Source organism: Indicator indicator, chromosome 18, assembly GCF_027791375.1.
Source record: "Indicator indicator isolate 239-I01 chromosome 18, UM_Iind_1.1, whole genome shotgun sequence".
Lineage (NCBI taxonomy): Eukaryota > Metazoa > Chordata > Aves > Piciformes > Indicatoridae > Indicator > Indicator indicator.
In genome coordinates this window covers 7055421-7070353 of record NC_072027.1, presented here as the reverse complement: position 1 = coordinate 7070353, position 14933 = coordinate 7055421, and the positions used below count along the sequence as shown (strand labels likewise).

General features: G+C 59.5%; 1 protein-coding gene across 2 annotated transcripts; it reads right to left on the bottom strand.

The window, feature by feature from the left end:
• Window positions 1–2211: 2211 nt before the first annotated feature.
• FGFR4 (fibroblast growth factor receptor 4) lies at window positions 2212–8353 on the bottom strand. Of its 2 annotated transcripts, XM_054389055.1 has the most exons (17): window positions 8281–8353; window positions 7083–7352; window positions 6887–6976; window positions 6563–6729; window positions 6351–6474; window positions 5875–6065; window positions 5617–5755; window positions 5339–5532; window positions 4977–5122; window positions 4596–4717; window positions 4386–4496; window positions 4074–4264; window positions 3558–3680; window positions 3403–3473; window positions 2997–3134; window positions 2812–2917; window positions 2212–2739 (listed from the first exon to the last, which is right to left on the bottom strand). In XM_054389055.1, the coding sequence occupies exons 1-17, from the start codon at window positions 8351–8353 to the stop codon at window positions 2596–2598; spliced, it is 2400 nt and encodes a 799-aa protein (XP_054245030.1). In that variant the 3' UTR covers window positions 2212–2595. The 2 variants fall into 2 exon arrangements, with proteins under 2 accessions (XP_054245030.1, XP_054245031.1); XM_054389056.1 differs by lacking the exon at window positions 7083–7352.
• Between the last annotated feature and the right edge of the window lie 6580 nt (window positions 8354–14933).

Sequence of the window (14933 nt, the reverse complement as noted above, 5' to 3'; positions counted from 1 at the left end):
TGCCTGGACTCAGAACAGAGGCAGGCAGGGTGCCCAGGGGCAGGGCCAGGCTGAGGAGCAACGCCAGGGCCCAGGGCCCAGGGCCAGGTCTCAGGGACCAGGGAACAGGCAGCAGGGGTTGGGGGTGTGGTGTGTGGGAACGCTGCCTCAGGAAACCAGTGGGATTTACTGGGCTACATGCTAAATCCCTCTCACAAAAGGGGCCTGTTTGTGGGGACAGGATGCCAGTGGCTCAGCCACACTTGTTTGGCCAGCAGAGCCTGGCGGATTAAGGACAATTGGTTCAGCCCTGACAGAAAATACCAGGAATGTTAAACAATAAAAACTGCCTCCAGTTGTCGTGGGGCTGCAGGATGCCCTGGGCTGCCTCCCTGCCCAGCCACAGCTCCAGCTGCCCTGTACTCGGCAGAGTTGTCTCTGATACAGCTCGCTGGCACCCGCTGCTGCAGCTCTCAGGGATGCACCAGTATCTAAGGATGTGGATCAGCCCCTTGTGCTGGAGCAGGGCCCTGGAAGCATCCCTGGGTTTAGCTGGACTGAGGGGATGAGGCACTGCCTGCACCCATGTGCTGCCTCCATACACATCACTCTTGCTATGTGAGCGAGGACTAAGTGAGGCTGTGTGGCAGGGGGTAGCAGAACCCCGCTCACTATGTCCCCTTGTGCGTGCCCAACAGGCATTAAGGATTAATGAACCCACCTCTGCCTCACCCTTTGAAATTGGCTGTGGCCCCATTTTCCAGAGAAATGGCATTGCCCAGCAAGCAAGAGCTATGCAAACCATGCTGGACATAAGGCACTGCCTAGTCTCTATGCTGCCCCCAGTATGGAGGCTCCAGCCTGGAGTGGGGTGGGGGCAAGCTGGACACAGCCCCCAGGGGTTCAGAACCCCTTCCCATGCACCCATTCGTGTTCATCCCCTGTCCCAGCTGGGAGCCAGGCTGCCCCCTTGGCCATCCTGAGCAATTTGCCCTTCAGCATGTGAATGTCCCATTCAGGGCTGTGTGAAATGCATTGGTTCTGGCACATTAGAGGACAGCTGGGATCCTTCCCAGGCAGGCAGGCTGCCGGGACAGGCAGGTTTCACACCTGCCCGTGGGCTGTCTGCCTCTGTCTGCTGTGCTGGAGCTGGAGACTCATCTCACAGTAGAGATGAGCAGGGCTGGGGACGGAGGCTGCAAGCACACTGGTGAGGCTGGGCTCTCCCAGCAGCCTTGCAAGGGGCTGTGATGAGAAGGGGGTCCCAGGATGGCTCTCCAGGCTGCTAGGCTTCTCAGCCAATGCAATGCATGGCAAGCACTGCACCCATGGCTAAGATGAGCCCATGCAAGGGCAGTCACAAGCTGCATCCCTCAAGCCTGGACCCTGCATAGCAGTGGGCAGGTCTCAGGGACTCTGCTGTCCCAGGCCCACATCCTGCCCCACAGCACCTTCCAACCCCTCTCCCTTTGGGTTGGTTTGGAGCAGGCCATGCTGAAGTACCAGCTTCCAGGCTGGGGGACTGCAAGTGCAGCTGGGAGCTGAAGGAGGAAATAAGATCCTGGGGCTAACGGCCACCCGGCCCTAGATGAAACCCTAGACCCAGGGAGCAGGCTGGCAGGAGGGGTTGAGACAGCTGCAGCCCTGCCTGCCCACGCTCCTGGCAGAGCTGGGCACCATGGGCTAAGCAGGGTGGGGGGAAGGCAGACCAGGCATCACAGAGCAGGCCTTGGAGCTGAAGCTCCCCAGTCTGCACTCACAGAGATGTGGGGGCTCTGGGGAGGCAGCACAGAGCAAGTAACTCACTTTCATCTAGAGTCTCAGGGCTGACACGGTCAGGGGGTGCAGGGGGTGCAGGGGGTCCCCCGCATATGGGGCTGGGCCCCAGAGTGCTTTCCCAGCCTGTGAGCCTGCGGCAGTTGAAGGATCAGTTTCAGGGCGATGCTGGTAGCGAAGTTCATGGTGGCTTAGTGCAGCAGCAGCTAATGGGGAACAGATGCAAGGGTGCTTTGTGCTGGAGCGGGCCTGGAGGCGCGGGAGTGGGGAGTCGCTTCCTGCACCTGTGGCAGTGCCTCTGTGTTCCCCAGGAGCACTCACAGGCCCCTGCGCTGGCTGGGGTGAGGAGGCATCCCCCAACCTGCCTTCCCAGCTCAGCTCAGCCCTTCATCCCCCAGCAGCAGCCCAGAAACTGTACCAGGGTCTATTCCAAAAAAATAATTTATCAGGTCGACATTTCATGTACATAAATATTCATCTCTATGGCTATGTACAGATGCAGCAGAAACCCACAGGCAGCAGTGCTCCCACCCAGAGATACTTCCACTGAAGTGCTGGCCAAAGCCTGGGTCCCTGAGTGATGCCATGGGCATCCCAGGCAGTGCCTGCCTTAGAGGTGCTCTGGCTGCCACTGTCCTACAATGCCAGGCAGGTCTCAGCCAGGACTGAAGGTTCAGAGACAAAAGAGAGCCCAGAGACACCCTGCCCTGCTGCTGTGGCTTGGCTCAGGGCCCTGCCCACCCACCACTCACATCAGGCAAAGCAAGGAACCTGTAGGCACCCAGACCCACTCCCTTTAAGGCTAGAGGTGGCCTTGGCATCACCCTTCCCTGTCTCCCCTTAAGTCCTCACACTGGGGTAGAAGAGGCAGGGAGTCAGGGGCAGTGGGTCGTGGGTGAAGACAGAGTCGTCAGAGGAGCAGGAGCTGGCAGTGTCCTCACAGGAGGGCGAGTACTGCTCGAAGGGCATGGAGAGGTCCAGATACTGCAGGGAGAGACAGTGCTGTCAGCACCAGTGCTGCCCACCCCACCACCTACTGGACTCCTCACTGCTCACCTCCTCTGAAACAGCTGCCAGGATCTTGTCTAGTCCCTCCACGAGCTGCTTGAAGGTGGGACGCTGTGAAGGTACAGCATGCCAGCACTCCCGCATCAGCATGTACCTGGGGGCGAAGGGGCAGTGAGGGAGTGTCAGCAGGGTCTCACTGTGCCCCCTGTCCACTCTGCTTGGCCAGTACTCACAGCTCATGGGTGCAGTTAGATGGTCGGTCCATGCGGTGGCCCTCCTTGAGCAGCTTGAAGAGTTCCTCAACAGGGATGCCAGGGTAGGGGGAGCCCCCCAGTGTGAAGATCTCCCACATGAGGATCCCAAAGGACCACCTGGCATCACATGAGGCAAACAAGGATCAGCCACATCCTGGGCCCGTCCCTAGGCAGGCAGGACCATTAAGTCACTGCACTGCATACTGTGGCGCCATGGGAACAGGGATAGTAAATGGTGGCATCACCCCTAGGAAGGATGTTTCTCACTGTTGCTGTCCCATGGACTATCCCTGTTCTACTCAAGGGTACCCTCCAGTTAATGCATAACCCCATGGCAGTGCCTTGTCCCACATCCAACAGCACGCTCAGTAGTCCAGGGACTCACACATCACTCTGGTGGGTGTAGACACGATCAAACAGGGCCTCAGGTGCCATCCACTTCACTGGCAGGCGACCCTATGGGAGCAAACCCTCTGCTCAGCCCTGGACAAGGTTCCCTGTACCCCATGCCCCATTCCTCTCCCATGCCTCCTCACTCACATTACTGGTTTTCTTGTAGTAGTCAATGTCATGGACATCCCTGGCCAAGCCAAAATCAGCAATCTTCATCACACTCTCTGCTGTGACCAGCACATTGCGGGCAGCCAGGTCACGGTGGATGCACTGCAGAAGGGGAGCATCACCCACAGGAGGTGTGAGATGGCAGTTCCAGCTCCATGTGCCCCTTTCCATACCCAGACCTGCTGCTCCCCTCCCACACATCCCTCTGGTACCCTGGCAGTAGTGGGGGCACCCCCATGCTGTGCTGGCTGCAGCAATAGGCACAGCAGTTGGGAGACACCCAGGGGCTGGGATAGGCTACAAATTTCTGGGGAGATGCTGCCCTGAGCTTTACTGGATGTGTTTGGGAGGTTCTGGACAGCCAAGGAGAAAGGGATGGGCTCTTCTTCCCGATTCAGAGAGAGGAAAGTGAAAAGGACACAGCTCTTCTATCACCGCCATGCCCATCCCAGACACTGCAAAGCACAGGAAGCCTGTGGGGGTTGTCAGCCCTACCCGTTTTGACTCCAGGTACTCCATGCCACGGGCCACCTGATAGACACAGGAGACCAGGTCCTTGAAGGAGAGCTGCTCCCCAGGCATCACTGTGACGTCGAAAGCGTAGTCAGGTGTTGGGGGGCGGCGGGCACGGAGGTATTCACGCAAGTTGCCTTTAGCAGCAAACTCCACAATCACATACAGCGGCCCTGGGAAGGGTGTCAGCTCTGCTCAGCCCCTGCCCCAGCCCAGCATCCATCTGCTGCTCTCCCCAACAGCCCTGCGTCCTGCCCGTCTCCTGCCCAAGCACAACCTGTAGGGTTCTCTCACCATCCTGCGTGCAGACTCCCAGAAGGTTGATGATGTTTTTGTGCTTGTCCATGAGCTTCATCATCTCCATCTCAGATATGAGGTCAGCCAGATCCTTGTCAGTGGCACTGTCTGGGAAAGGAGGGCTGTGTCACTGTGCCAGATGGGGTGGCACCAAGCTGGAATGGATGCCACCTCTGTGCCTGGGGACACTGGCAGAGGAGCCGTTACCTTTCAGCATTTTGACAGCCACGGTGATGGCTCTGTCTGGCCGGTCTCGGTCGATGCCATAAGCCTCTGCCCGTACCACCTGGCCAAAGCAGCCTTCTCCCAAGGGCTTGCCCAGCACCAGCCTGGCAGAGACAGGCAGAACTGTGAGAGATTTCAGGGATGGCCCTGCTCCCTATCACTGCATGGCCAAAACCCAAGGGGCAGGGGCAGCACGGCTACCCCACACTACTGAAGCTGAGTCCAAGAACCCTGGGGTATGGCAGTACTGTGGTATCCAGTGGTGGCTGGAGACCTCCTCATCCAGCACCCACATGCTTCTGCCCCCAGAGTAGCTGGGGAGAGCAGGCCCCAGTCCCAGACCTGCCCTGCATGGCAACGTACTTGTCTCGAGGGAACTCCCACTTGGCATCGAGGGGCAGGTCCAGCTCCATGACCCCAGCCAGCATTGGAGCGCAGCTGGAGGAGAGACGGGTGACACGCATCAGGGATGTGCTGGACTTCCCAGAGGAGCTGGAATCCAGGGAGAACTGCAAAAAGAGACCAAGACACCTTAACCATTTTGCCCCGTGCTCCAGGGACAGAAGCCCAATGGTGCTGCAGTGGCCCTCACTCAGAGCAACAGGGCAAGGGAGACACCAGAGGCAGTGGGTCTGGCAGCAGTATAGGTTATGATAGGCCTAGGTGGCACTCACAGAGCCAGTTGGTTGCTAAGGTCCCTTCACACACTCCAGCTTAGCACCCACCTGTCGGATGAGTGGGAATTTGGAGAGCTTGTGGACTGCCATGGGCTCCAGGGGCTGCTTGCTTGACTGAGTCTGCATCCGGCACAGCACTACGATGATGATGGCCATGGCCACAGCCAGCGAGCCCGAGGTGTAGATGATGATGTCAGTGTACTTGGCCTCAGGGGCTTCAGCTTCCCGCACCAGCTCTTCTTCTAGAGGGAGTGAATGAGTTGGCCTAAGCCATGGTTCCTGCATGCTGGGGGTCTCAGCTCCCAGATCAGTTCCCTCACTCCTACCTGGCAGGACAGTGAGCCAGGCAGACTGGTAGGAGAGGCCAATGGAGTTCCCGGCCAGGCAGGTGTACTCGCCAGCATCCTCCATGGAGACATTGCGTAGGTACAGCACCTCCACCTCAGAGCTGTTGATGTCTGCAGTCTGCCAGGGAGACATGTGGACAGTCAGCATCCTTCCTCCTCCTCAGGGGACTCTGTGCTCTCCCCTGTCACCACTTTGGGGTGGGCATCTGGGAACCAGGTGCTTCAAGCCCTTATTACCTTGAGCACTTGTACATAGGGGACCCCATCAGGACCATAGCTGCTGCCATTCACTTCGATGTGTTTCAGCCACTGGATATGGGGCTGGGCATCACTGTAGACCTTGCAGAAGAACTCCACATCACTGCCCACCAGGGCTGTGGTGTTGGCAGGCAGCCCAGCCTGCAAGATGGGCCTGTGCGGGGACCTCTCTGTGCAGAAGAGAGCAAAGTGGTGTCACCAACACAGTGGCCCAGAGCAGAGGCTCCTTTCTCCCTCCTTCTCCACCCAGCCATGGAGAGCCTTTCTTTGGCCCTAGAGCAGAACAGCACAACCGGAGCCTGGTCTCCATCCCCACATCCCTCAAGTGTGAGGGACATGCAGACTGTGCTGATGGAGAGGACACAAATAGAGGTTCCTCCAGACTCTTCCTATGCCCCTGACCCCTCAAGGGGAAGTGAAGAGCCAGGACAAGTGCTGTACTGAGGAGCCCTTACCCAGCACATCCAGGAGGTAGCTGTAGTGGATGCTGCCAAACCTGTTCTCCACCAGGCAGGTGTAGTTTCCACGGTCAGAGGGCACCACACTCTCCATCACCAGGCTCCAGTGCTGGTGCCGGAGCTGCAGAATAGTTAGGTAAGGTGGTGAGATGTGATGGGGGGACCACACCCTATGAAGGGAGGCTGCAGTGGGGAGACCTGGTCCTTACCCGGATGCCCCCAATGCGGTGCTCCCCCCGGAACTCTCGCCCATTCTTGAACCAGCGGATGCTGGGGCTGGGGCTGCCTGAGGCTGGGCAGCGAAACTTCACTGTGTTTCCTGCGGGTACTGCATACAGCTTCTTGTCCATCCGGTGTGGGTGAGTCCAATACGGAGCTGAAGAAGTGCAGGACAAATAGTAGGAGTCATCCAAAGAGCAGCATGAAGGCTGCTGGAGCTTCTCCCAGCCACTCATGCTGTGAGCAGGAGGCAGCAGTGCCCTGCACTCCTAGACCTGCCCCAGCTGTCCTCTCCTGCCGAGAGCAGCACTGACCTCTGTGCATGTAGATGGGATCTTCATTTCGGTCTCTGTGGGGACCGTCCCCATCACTGTCTTCATCATCATCACCTGATGCCAGTGAGTCTGCAAAGGAAAACAAGTTGAGAGGGACATAACTGCCTGCAGGGCTTCGCGGGCAGTGGCTGCCCTGCCACTCCAAGGGGCAGCTAGGTGCTGTGAGGGCTCCTACCCACAATGGAGATGGTGAAGTTGCGCAGGATCTCCCCAGTCCCTTGCGCCCGGCAGATGTAGAGCCCCGAGTCCTCGTAGGCAACCTCTGAGATCTCCAGTAGGCTCTGCCGCAGGCGGATGCGATTTCCCAGGACAAGTGGACGGGACTCCTTGTACCAGACCACGTTGGCACCGCTCTGGTTGGCATCACAGTAGAGCTTCAAAGTGTTGCCTGGATCCAGCAGGAGATGTTCCTCTTCTGACTCCAGCAATGGTCTCTCAAATAGCTCTGGAGGGATGCCATGAGTGTCCAGCCTGGTGCTCATTTCTCCCCGATGGCAGGACCCACGCCAGTGTGAGGGCACATGGTATAACACAGCCCAGTACCTGCTCTGCCACCCCAGACACAGGCAAGGGCTGGACTCTGCCCTGGAGCACAGGGACATGGCTTCCCTAGCTGCCATGTCCCAGTCCAAGGCCACATACGCCACTGTTCTGCAAGGGCCACTCCCAGTGGCACAGGGTGCTCAAGCCCATTTGTGCCTCACCAAAAGAGGGCACTAAACCCTCCTGGTCACCCACTGTCAGATCTCTGTGTGCTCCAAGCACAGCTGAAACCTCCCCAGCCTGGCTGGCCCCTGCAATGCTTGAGCTGGGCAGTGGTGCCCTATCAGCTGATGGCTGGCAAATGGAGGGCAGAAACAACCAACTTCCAGCATAGCAAAGCCCACCACAGACCGACTGCCTGCGTCCTCAGCCAGCTGTGTGGGTATCACAGAGGGGATATGGGATAGATGAGCCTCTGCTTCTATAACACCTGGGACATGTCTTTCTCCTGTACCCACCACCAAGACACTTGCTACAGAGCCACATACAACCACCGACAGCCCGTAGTGCTCACACCATCTTGCTCTGACACACATGTCCATTGAACAAGCTGAGCCCACACCGTGCAGGGACAGCCTGTCTGGAGCCATTCTGCTCCTTCCAGCCTCCACACCTCCTCGCCCAGTAATGCGAGACACTGGCCCCCTGTGCCGTGCCCCCCATCTCCCATCTGCCCAGCCCCATGGTCAGGGCTGTGGGGCTGCGTGCCCATGGTCAGCATACAACACCCCCAGTTCCAGAGACTCGCTGGGAAGAGAAGAAAACGTTCAGAAAGCAGGACCCCCACACCACCGCCCCCAAGCCCCGTTTTGCCCACCCTGCAGCCGTACCTGGCTCCATCGCCCTCCCCTGGGCAGCAGCCGCCAGCAGCAGCCCCATCAGGACCTGCAAGAGGGGCCGCATCTTCCAGACCGGCTCCCACCCTGCGAGACAGGCAGGGCCGGAGTGAGAGGAGTTGGGAGAGCAGCTCCCTTCCACGCGTGCCCCGGCCAGGTGAAGACGGGGTGGATGGTCCCAGGGAGCGGTGGAGCACCGGTGCGGCGTCCCCAGGGGAGCCCGGAGGTGGGCGTGCGTGGAGCACGGAGGACTCTGGGTAGGGTGAGTTTTCTTCCAGCCTGCTCCCTCGGGACACGGCACGGGTCGGGGGACCCCAGCTGGGTGCAGGGAACGCGATCACTCCGGCCAGCCGCAGCCTGGCCAGGAAGCCGGCAGCAGTTAGCTGGGCACAACGCGGGTGGGCCGCGGGGGGTCCCGGGGAGAGGAGTGTCGGGGTGAGTAGGATAGGGGAAAGTGTCCCGGGACGGGAATCGCGGGGAACTATTCCGAGGGCGAGGGTCGCGAGCGGCGGCGTTACCGGCTGTGACGGGCTCCCTCGGCGGAGCCGCCCGCGCAGCGCGGTGAGGGCCCGGGCAAAGTCCGGGTGCCGGCGGGCTCAGCGCCGCCGCGGCCCCATGGCGGGCAGGGCTGGGGTTGGCTCCGGGATGAGGCTAGTCTCCGCTCAGCACGGCACGGAACAGCACTGCACCAGGGCGGGTTTCAGCTCCGGGCTCGGTCCAGCCCCGCTCTGCCGCGGCAACGGCGGGCGCGGGCACTTTGTAGGAGCGCGCTCGGGTTACAGCAGCGCCGCCCGCCCCGCCTGGAGCTACGGGGGGGATGAGGGGGGGGGGGTAGGGGAGGGTGAGGCGAGGACCGGCCTCTAGCCGCGGTTGCTGCGACTGGGCGCTCTCCGCCGGCTCCTCTGCAAACTCAGCTGCCGCCGAGCTGGGGCGGGGAGAGCGAAGTGAACTGCACCGACACCCCCCGGGCAACCCCCGGCAGCATCGCCCCGCGTGGGTGGAAAACGAGGTGGGCTGCGGAGCACCCGAGGTCGCTCTCCTCCACCGCCTCCCAGGCAGACCCCACATGGTGGGGTTCCACGTCGGGAGCAGCACATCGGGACTGGGGGGAAAGAGGGGCAGCAAAGTCGCCTGTGCCCTTTTTCTCCCTCCGTGGAACCCTGGGAACAGGCAGCACCCCAGCCCCGGAGATGCTGAGAGCGGGTGGCCACGGCTGGGTGCTGAGCGTTGCTGGGTGCCCGGCAGCCCGCTCACTAATTGTGCTGCAATTAGTTGCAGCGTTATCGCTACCGGTGCTATAAAGCGGCTGTGACCCTCATTAGAGGCCCATAACGGAGCGTCGTAAAACACCACGAGGCTGCAAGCCAGGGCTGGAGTGGCCCTAATCCGACCCATAAACACTTTTACTTTTGCTTTCCTCATGCTGCTGCCTGCGCCGAGGTAGGCAGATCCCAGTATGCCCAGGCCCTGCTACCCATATGCTTCCCTGCCCTCCCAAGCAGGATCTCTGGGCCTCAGACCCTTTGAGGCACAGCAGTCCCCAGGCACACCTTTCCCTGAGCATCCTACTGTCACTAAGACAGGATAGAGTGTGACCCCAGCACATGGTCAGGATCTGGCCTTAGAGCTGTCATTTTTCTGCTTTCCAGGAGCCTTTCCCTTGTTCAGCATGGGTCTTCAGATGGTGTGAGCACGGTACAACTGTCATCCCTTCATCCTGCAGCCTGTGGTGCTCCAGCATGGAAAATCAGCAACTTCCGGCACGACAGACTTTCACTGCAAGGGCTAATCTGTGCCACAATCTCCTATAGCAATGTCCACCCCATGCTGCTTCTCATCTGGGGTGCTGGTGCCCACCCTTGGGTGCTGGTCCACCCCTGGGGGGCAGGGGCACATGGAGCACTCCCTGGGGCCATCAGATCCCAGCAGCTGTTCATTCCTGCCTGTGCGTGAAGCAGACGAGAACATCAATTTCACGGAGCAGCCGCCCCTGCAGAGCTCACAGCATGCTGGAAGCACAGAAAAATCTTGGGTTCAGCTTGATTCGAACCGAAACCAAATTAAAACCAGAGAGAAGAAGTTGTTCAAAGCACTGGGAATGCTGGGGGAGAGCTGGAACTCAGGAGAGTCCGTGGGAGCCATTGCCAGGGATAGGCATGGAGAGACCCCCTGTATCCTGGCTAGGTCCAACCAGTACTGGGTACAGGGCTGGCCAGGAGCAGGGCATAGGCACCAGTGCTGGCTTCTCGCCCTGTGCAACACCAAGCATCTTTGCCAGGCCAGGCCAATGCTGAGTGAAGGCTTGGGGCACAGTGAGGCTGCACTGCGGGTGGCTAGGATCCAGTCCCCTCCCTGCTGTGCGGCAGTGCTGGGCCGGGGGTCGGGCTGCCTGGCTTGATTTATAACAGCAACTGATGGCAAACAAAAAGCCCTTCATGGCAGCACAGCCCCACTGCCTGCCACCCGCTGCTGCCAGCACTGACACAGCCTCCACCACGCCAGTGGCACAACAAGGGGGGATTGTGCCAGCACCAGCACCCCATGCTGCGGGTGCACCCCTGCCCTAGCACACTCCTTTGCTGCCTCTGTAATCCATAGCCCTGTGGGCAGCTCCCATCAGCTGTGGCAAAGAGACATGAATCCACTGAGTACCAGAGGTGGGGTGCCCAGGGAAGGAGTGCTTCTGCAGTACCCCACAGATGGGGCAGAAATGGGGCTGGCATGGTGTAGATGGTTCTCTCCCATCACGGCTGAAGAGAGGTGGCCCCCTGGCCAGAGTCTTAGCCTTGCTTACATGTGCAGGGTCCTGTGGCAGAAAGCATGCATAAGAAGCTGGGCGCCAGGACACTGGGACTCCATCCTCCCACCCCTGCCCCTTTCCCCAGGCAGTAAATCATCCCTGCTCCACTCATGAAAGCCCCATGTATGTGCTGCCGGCGCAAGGAGCCTGCCTGGTGCCAACAATATTGCTCTTGGAAGGCAGCCGGGGCTGCGGGAACACAGCAGCCCCTTGTGCCTGGCCCCAGTGCTTGCCGCCGCTCCCGCTGTGGTGGCACCTGCGGCCAGCAGGAGTGTGCGTGGCACAGTGGCTCCTGGGGGGGGCTGGAGTCCAGGGGGCTCTTTCCTCATGGAAGTTTCTCTTGGCCTCCCCTGAACAGCTCTTGTTTGGGGCACAAGCTCCCAGCACCCCATACGTGCATGGGCCTCAAGGGCTGAGACCCAGCAAGCTCATTCCATGTTCTGGGGCTAAGTGAAGCCCCTGGTACTACAGGAGCAGGTCAGTCCTGGAACACAGGGGTCCTGGGCTGCCCTAGCGTAAGTGCTTCCAGCTCCATCCAGCCCCACTGGCCTTAACATATGACAGGCTTTAGCCCTTGCCCCAACTTGCTGCTCTCGTAGCAGTATGGATCTGCCTACACAGGCAGAAGCCAAGCAGAAGGGGCAGGATGCTCCATAGGAACTGGGTCCTGTGCTGGAGGCAAGCACAGGGCACTGAGCTCCTGCCAGGCCTGGCCATCCTTATCTCTGGCAGGGAGGGACCGATGGAGCAACCTGTCCTGGTTAATGTTTAACCAGGCAAAACTTGGCAAACACAAACCTACTGCTCCCTCTGGGAAGCTGAGAACGTGGGGCCCAACACAGGGGCAGTGAGACAGGGACACCAGGGCCCAGGCTTTGGCTAGGCCCTCAACACAACACAGGAGCACCCAGAGATTCAGGCAGTGAGGGACGAGCTGGGAGCATGCAAGGCTGGAGCTGGCCTGACAGCAAGAGCAGGCTGTGCCGTGACTTGCCTCCACTGCAGCCTTGTCATTCCTGCCCATCTCAGCTACCCTGCATAGCAGTGGGGCTGCAGCTGGCACAGGATGCATGGGGCCAGGATGGGCACTGCTTCCCCTAGGGACACAGCAGGTGCCACGTGCTGGGTTGCACACCGCAGTGCCCATCTGTGGACTGAGCAAGCAGGAGCCTTGTCCTCCAGCCTGTCCCCCACAGGGTATCAAGGGCCTCTCCTGGGAGCAGTATGGCCACGGCAGGGGACTGTGAGGCAGGGATGGGGCCACCTCGATGCTCCCAGCCCCTAACCGCAAGCAGGCGCCTGGCCCTGCCTCCACATCTGTACCTGATTTACTCACTGGAGCCAGTGGGGCCACAAGGGATGGCAGTGGTTGGGGCTGTGGCCAGGGCTGTGTTCCCCCTGGCTGAGGGGGTGTTACTGGGGCCCATCCCCATATGCTGCTGGTGGAGGAACCAGCTCCTCAGATGGACAGGCCCCACAGAGCTGGCTGAGCATGGGCAGGGGACGCTGGCACTTCTGTGGGGGATGTGGCTGCTGGGTGGCTTTGTGCCCTGTGCCGTGCCTTCCAGTTCGGAAGGAGCTGGGGCTCAGCCTGGTGCAGGCAGCCAGAGCCCCGGCCCAGTGAAGTGCAGCCTGCAGAGGCCCTGGGAGGGAGGAGCATTACTGAGTAGCCCTGGCTGCAGCTGGGCAGCAGCACCAGGCTGGTGGCACACTGGCACCAGTGCACAGCTGAAGGACTCTAAGGGCCGTGCTCCATCCTCAGCCTCCCCCAGCATATGGATGGTTCTGGTCCCAGCCAGGCTCCAGCTTCCCTCCTGTTTTGCCTGAAGGTGCCCATGGGTGCTGGCTCCCCCAGGAGCAGCTCACCAGCAGGATGGGCAGCCAGCAGAGTGGGGACACCAGTGATTTCAGCACCCACCTGATCCATGCTTAGGACATGGGCCATGGGCACTGAGTCCCAACCACAGCTGGCAGGGCCACTTGGCTATGGGTGCCACAGCACACCTGCTGGCAGCCATGCTCCTGCTGGGGAAGGGGACATGCCAGGGGTACAAGCAGCCCCGTGGCCACCTTCTCCCCTGCACCTGACTTGGAGAGTATTTGCACTTCCAGATCTGAGAGCTGACAGGCAAGTTACAGGCCTGCTGCAAGAAGGGAAAGGTCAGCAAGCGACAGGCAGGCACACTGTCCTGGCAGCACTGTGCACCACAGGAAGGATGCAGCCCATCCCACTCAGCACTACCCACATAGCTGATGGCAGTACCACCTGCAGTGCCAGCACAAGGCCCTGCACTGCTCCTGAGAACACTAGTCCCTGGGCTCAGCTGCAGACCTGCTTGCAGTGGGGCAGGATGGCTGATCCCAGGCACACAGTGAGTGAGCTGCCCTGGAAGGGACAGCAGCTGGACATGCTTGCCGTGATACCAGTCCTGTGCTGCAATGGCAGTGCCAGGAAACAGCTCTATGTCCTGCAGGAGTCATGGCTATTTTGGACTTGAAGAATTGCCAGCAGTCTCCCAGCCCAGACTGTCCTGTCACCCATCCCCTTGGTGACTGTGGTGTGCCCAAGGCAACGCTGACTTTACCAGCCAAGGCCACTTACCAGCTTTGTCTGTACCTTAGGGTGCTGTGGGATGAGAGCAGGGCCTCAAGGAGGGCGGATGGGAACACAAGACTCCCGCCCCTCCCAAATATTTCAAAGGTGTCTGCATCCTGTTCTTTGCTTTGAAGTATGGCAAAATCCCAGGAAGGGCTCTAGCAGAAACACAGCACCCAGAAGTAGTAATAAACACTCTATTTGGAGAGCTTCATCTTAGGGAAACAGCAGAAACACAAACACCGTGTACAGGGGAAGGCAAAACTGTCAGTACACAGACAGGAGTGACTGGACTGGGCAGTGCTGGAAATGGATCCCTCTCTGGTGTTGACGCACAGCACATCTAGCGGGCACCTGCCCTGGTACAGGACAAGAGCCAGGCAGTGGAGATTGGAGTTGGAGGCCATCCAGGGCTACCAGGCATACAATACTTCCTTCAGTTCGTCAATTTTCTGCTCATTGATCAGCCTGCAAGGTTTAAGAAGTCTCCTGCCACAGAGGGAGTCCAAGATTAGACTTCAGTAGTAGAGCAAGGTTGGAAAACACTAGGAAGGCAAACCGAGACCAGCAGGAGCCTGTCCTAAGGGAAGATGGCAGATTCTGTACAGGGTGATGAAAAACAGCTCATGCACAGCCTGGAGTGGGGAAGGAAAGGCACTCACCCCAAGCACTGAGATTAGCAACCAGCTCCCTCTCCCCTTACATAACCTGACCAGTGCACACACTGGATTTTAGAAGTGCCTCTACAGCCCAGCTCTCAGTCCTGTGAAGGTGTCAGCTGCTCCCCTGGCACACAACACTGGGAGTCAAGGGCCCCAGACTGCCCTCCAGCAGCTGCTGGGCTCACACAGTGAGAGGCAGCAACTTGGCTCAGTCCAACCTGGCAGCATAGTGTGCCTGCGGCTGTCACCCATGCTCCTGCCAGCCCCACTGGCCAGAGAAGTTCTCAGAGAGGCCACATCTGTGTCCTTCTGCCTCCTAGAAGAAAAACAGCAGGACGTTTGCCATGGATTAGCAAACTCTCAGCTCCCAGAGGCATTGATGCTGGGACAAAGCCATGGGATGCCCAACTCAGAGCACTGGCACCAAACACAAAGCCAGCCCAAGGCACATAGCTTTGCAGTGGGCTAGCAGAGAACAGGCAATGCCTTAGCTTAAGGCAAAACATCTAAAGAGCTCATCCACGATGCACAGCAGTTTCAGATGCCTGCCCTTCCTTCCGTGGTACATAAGCACCACAAAGAGACCATC

Bases quoted from the DNA above. Each gene is read 5' to 3' on its own strand.
- FGFR4 (XM_054389055.1), bottom strand. From the start codon at position 8,353: ATGCGGCCCCTCTTGCAGGTCCTGATGGGGCTGCTGCTGGCGGCTGCT. The intron at 4,265-4,385 runs GTGAGAGAACCC...CACCCTTCCCAG, and splicing joins GGGAGTCTGCACGCAGGATG to GGCCGCTGTATGTGATTGTG. The intron at 2,918-2,996 runs GTGAGTACTGGC...CTTCGCCCCCAG, and splicing joins TCTAACTGCACCCATGAGCT to GTACATGCTGATGCGGGAGT.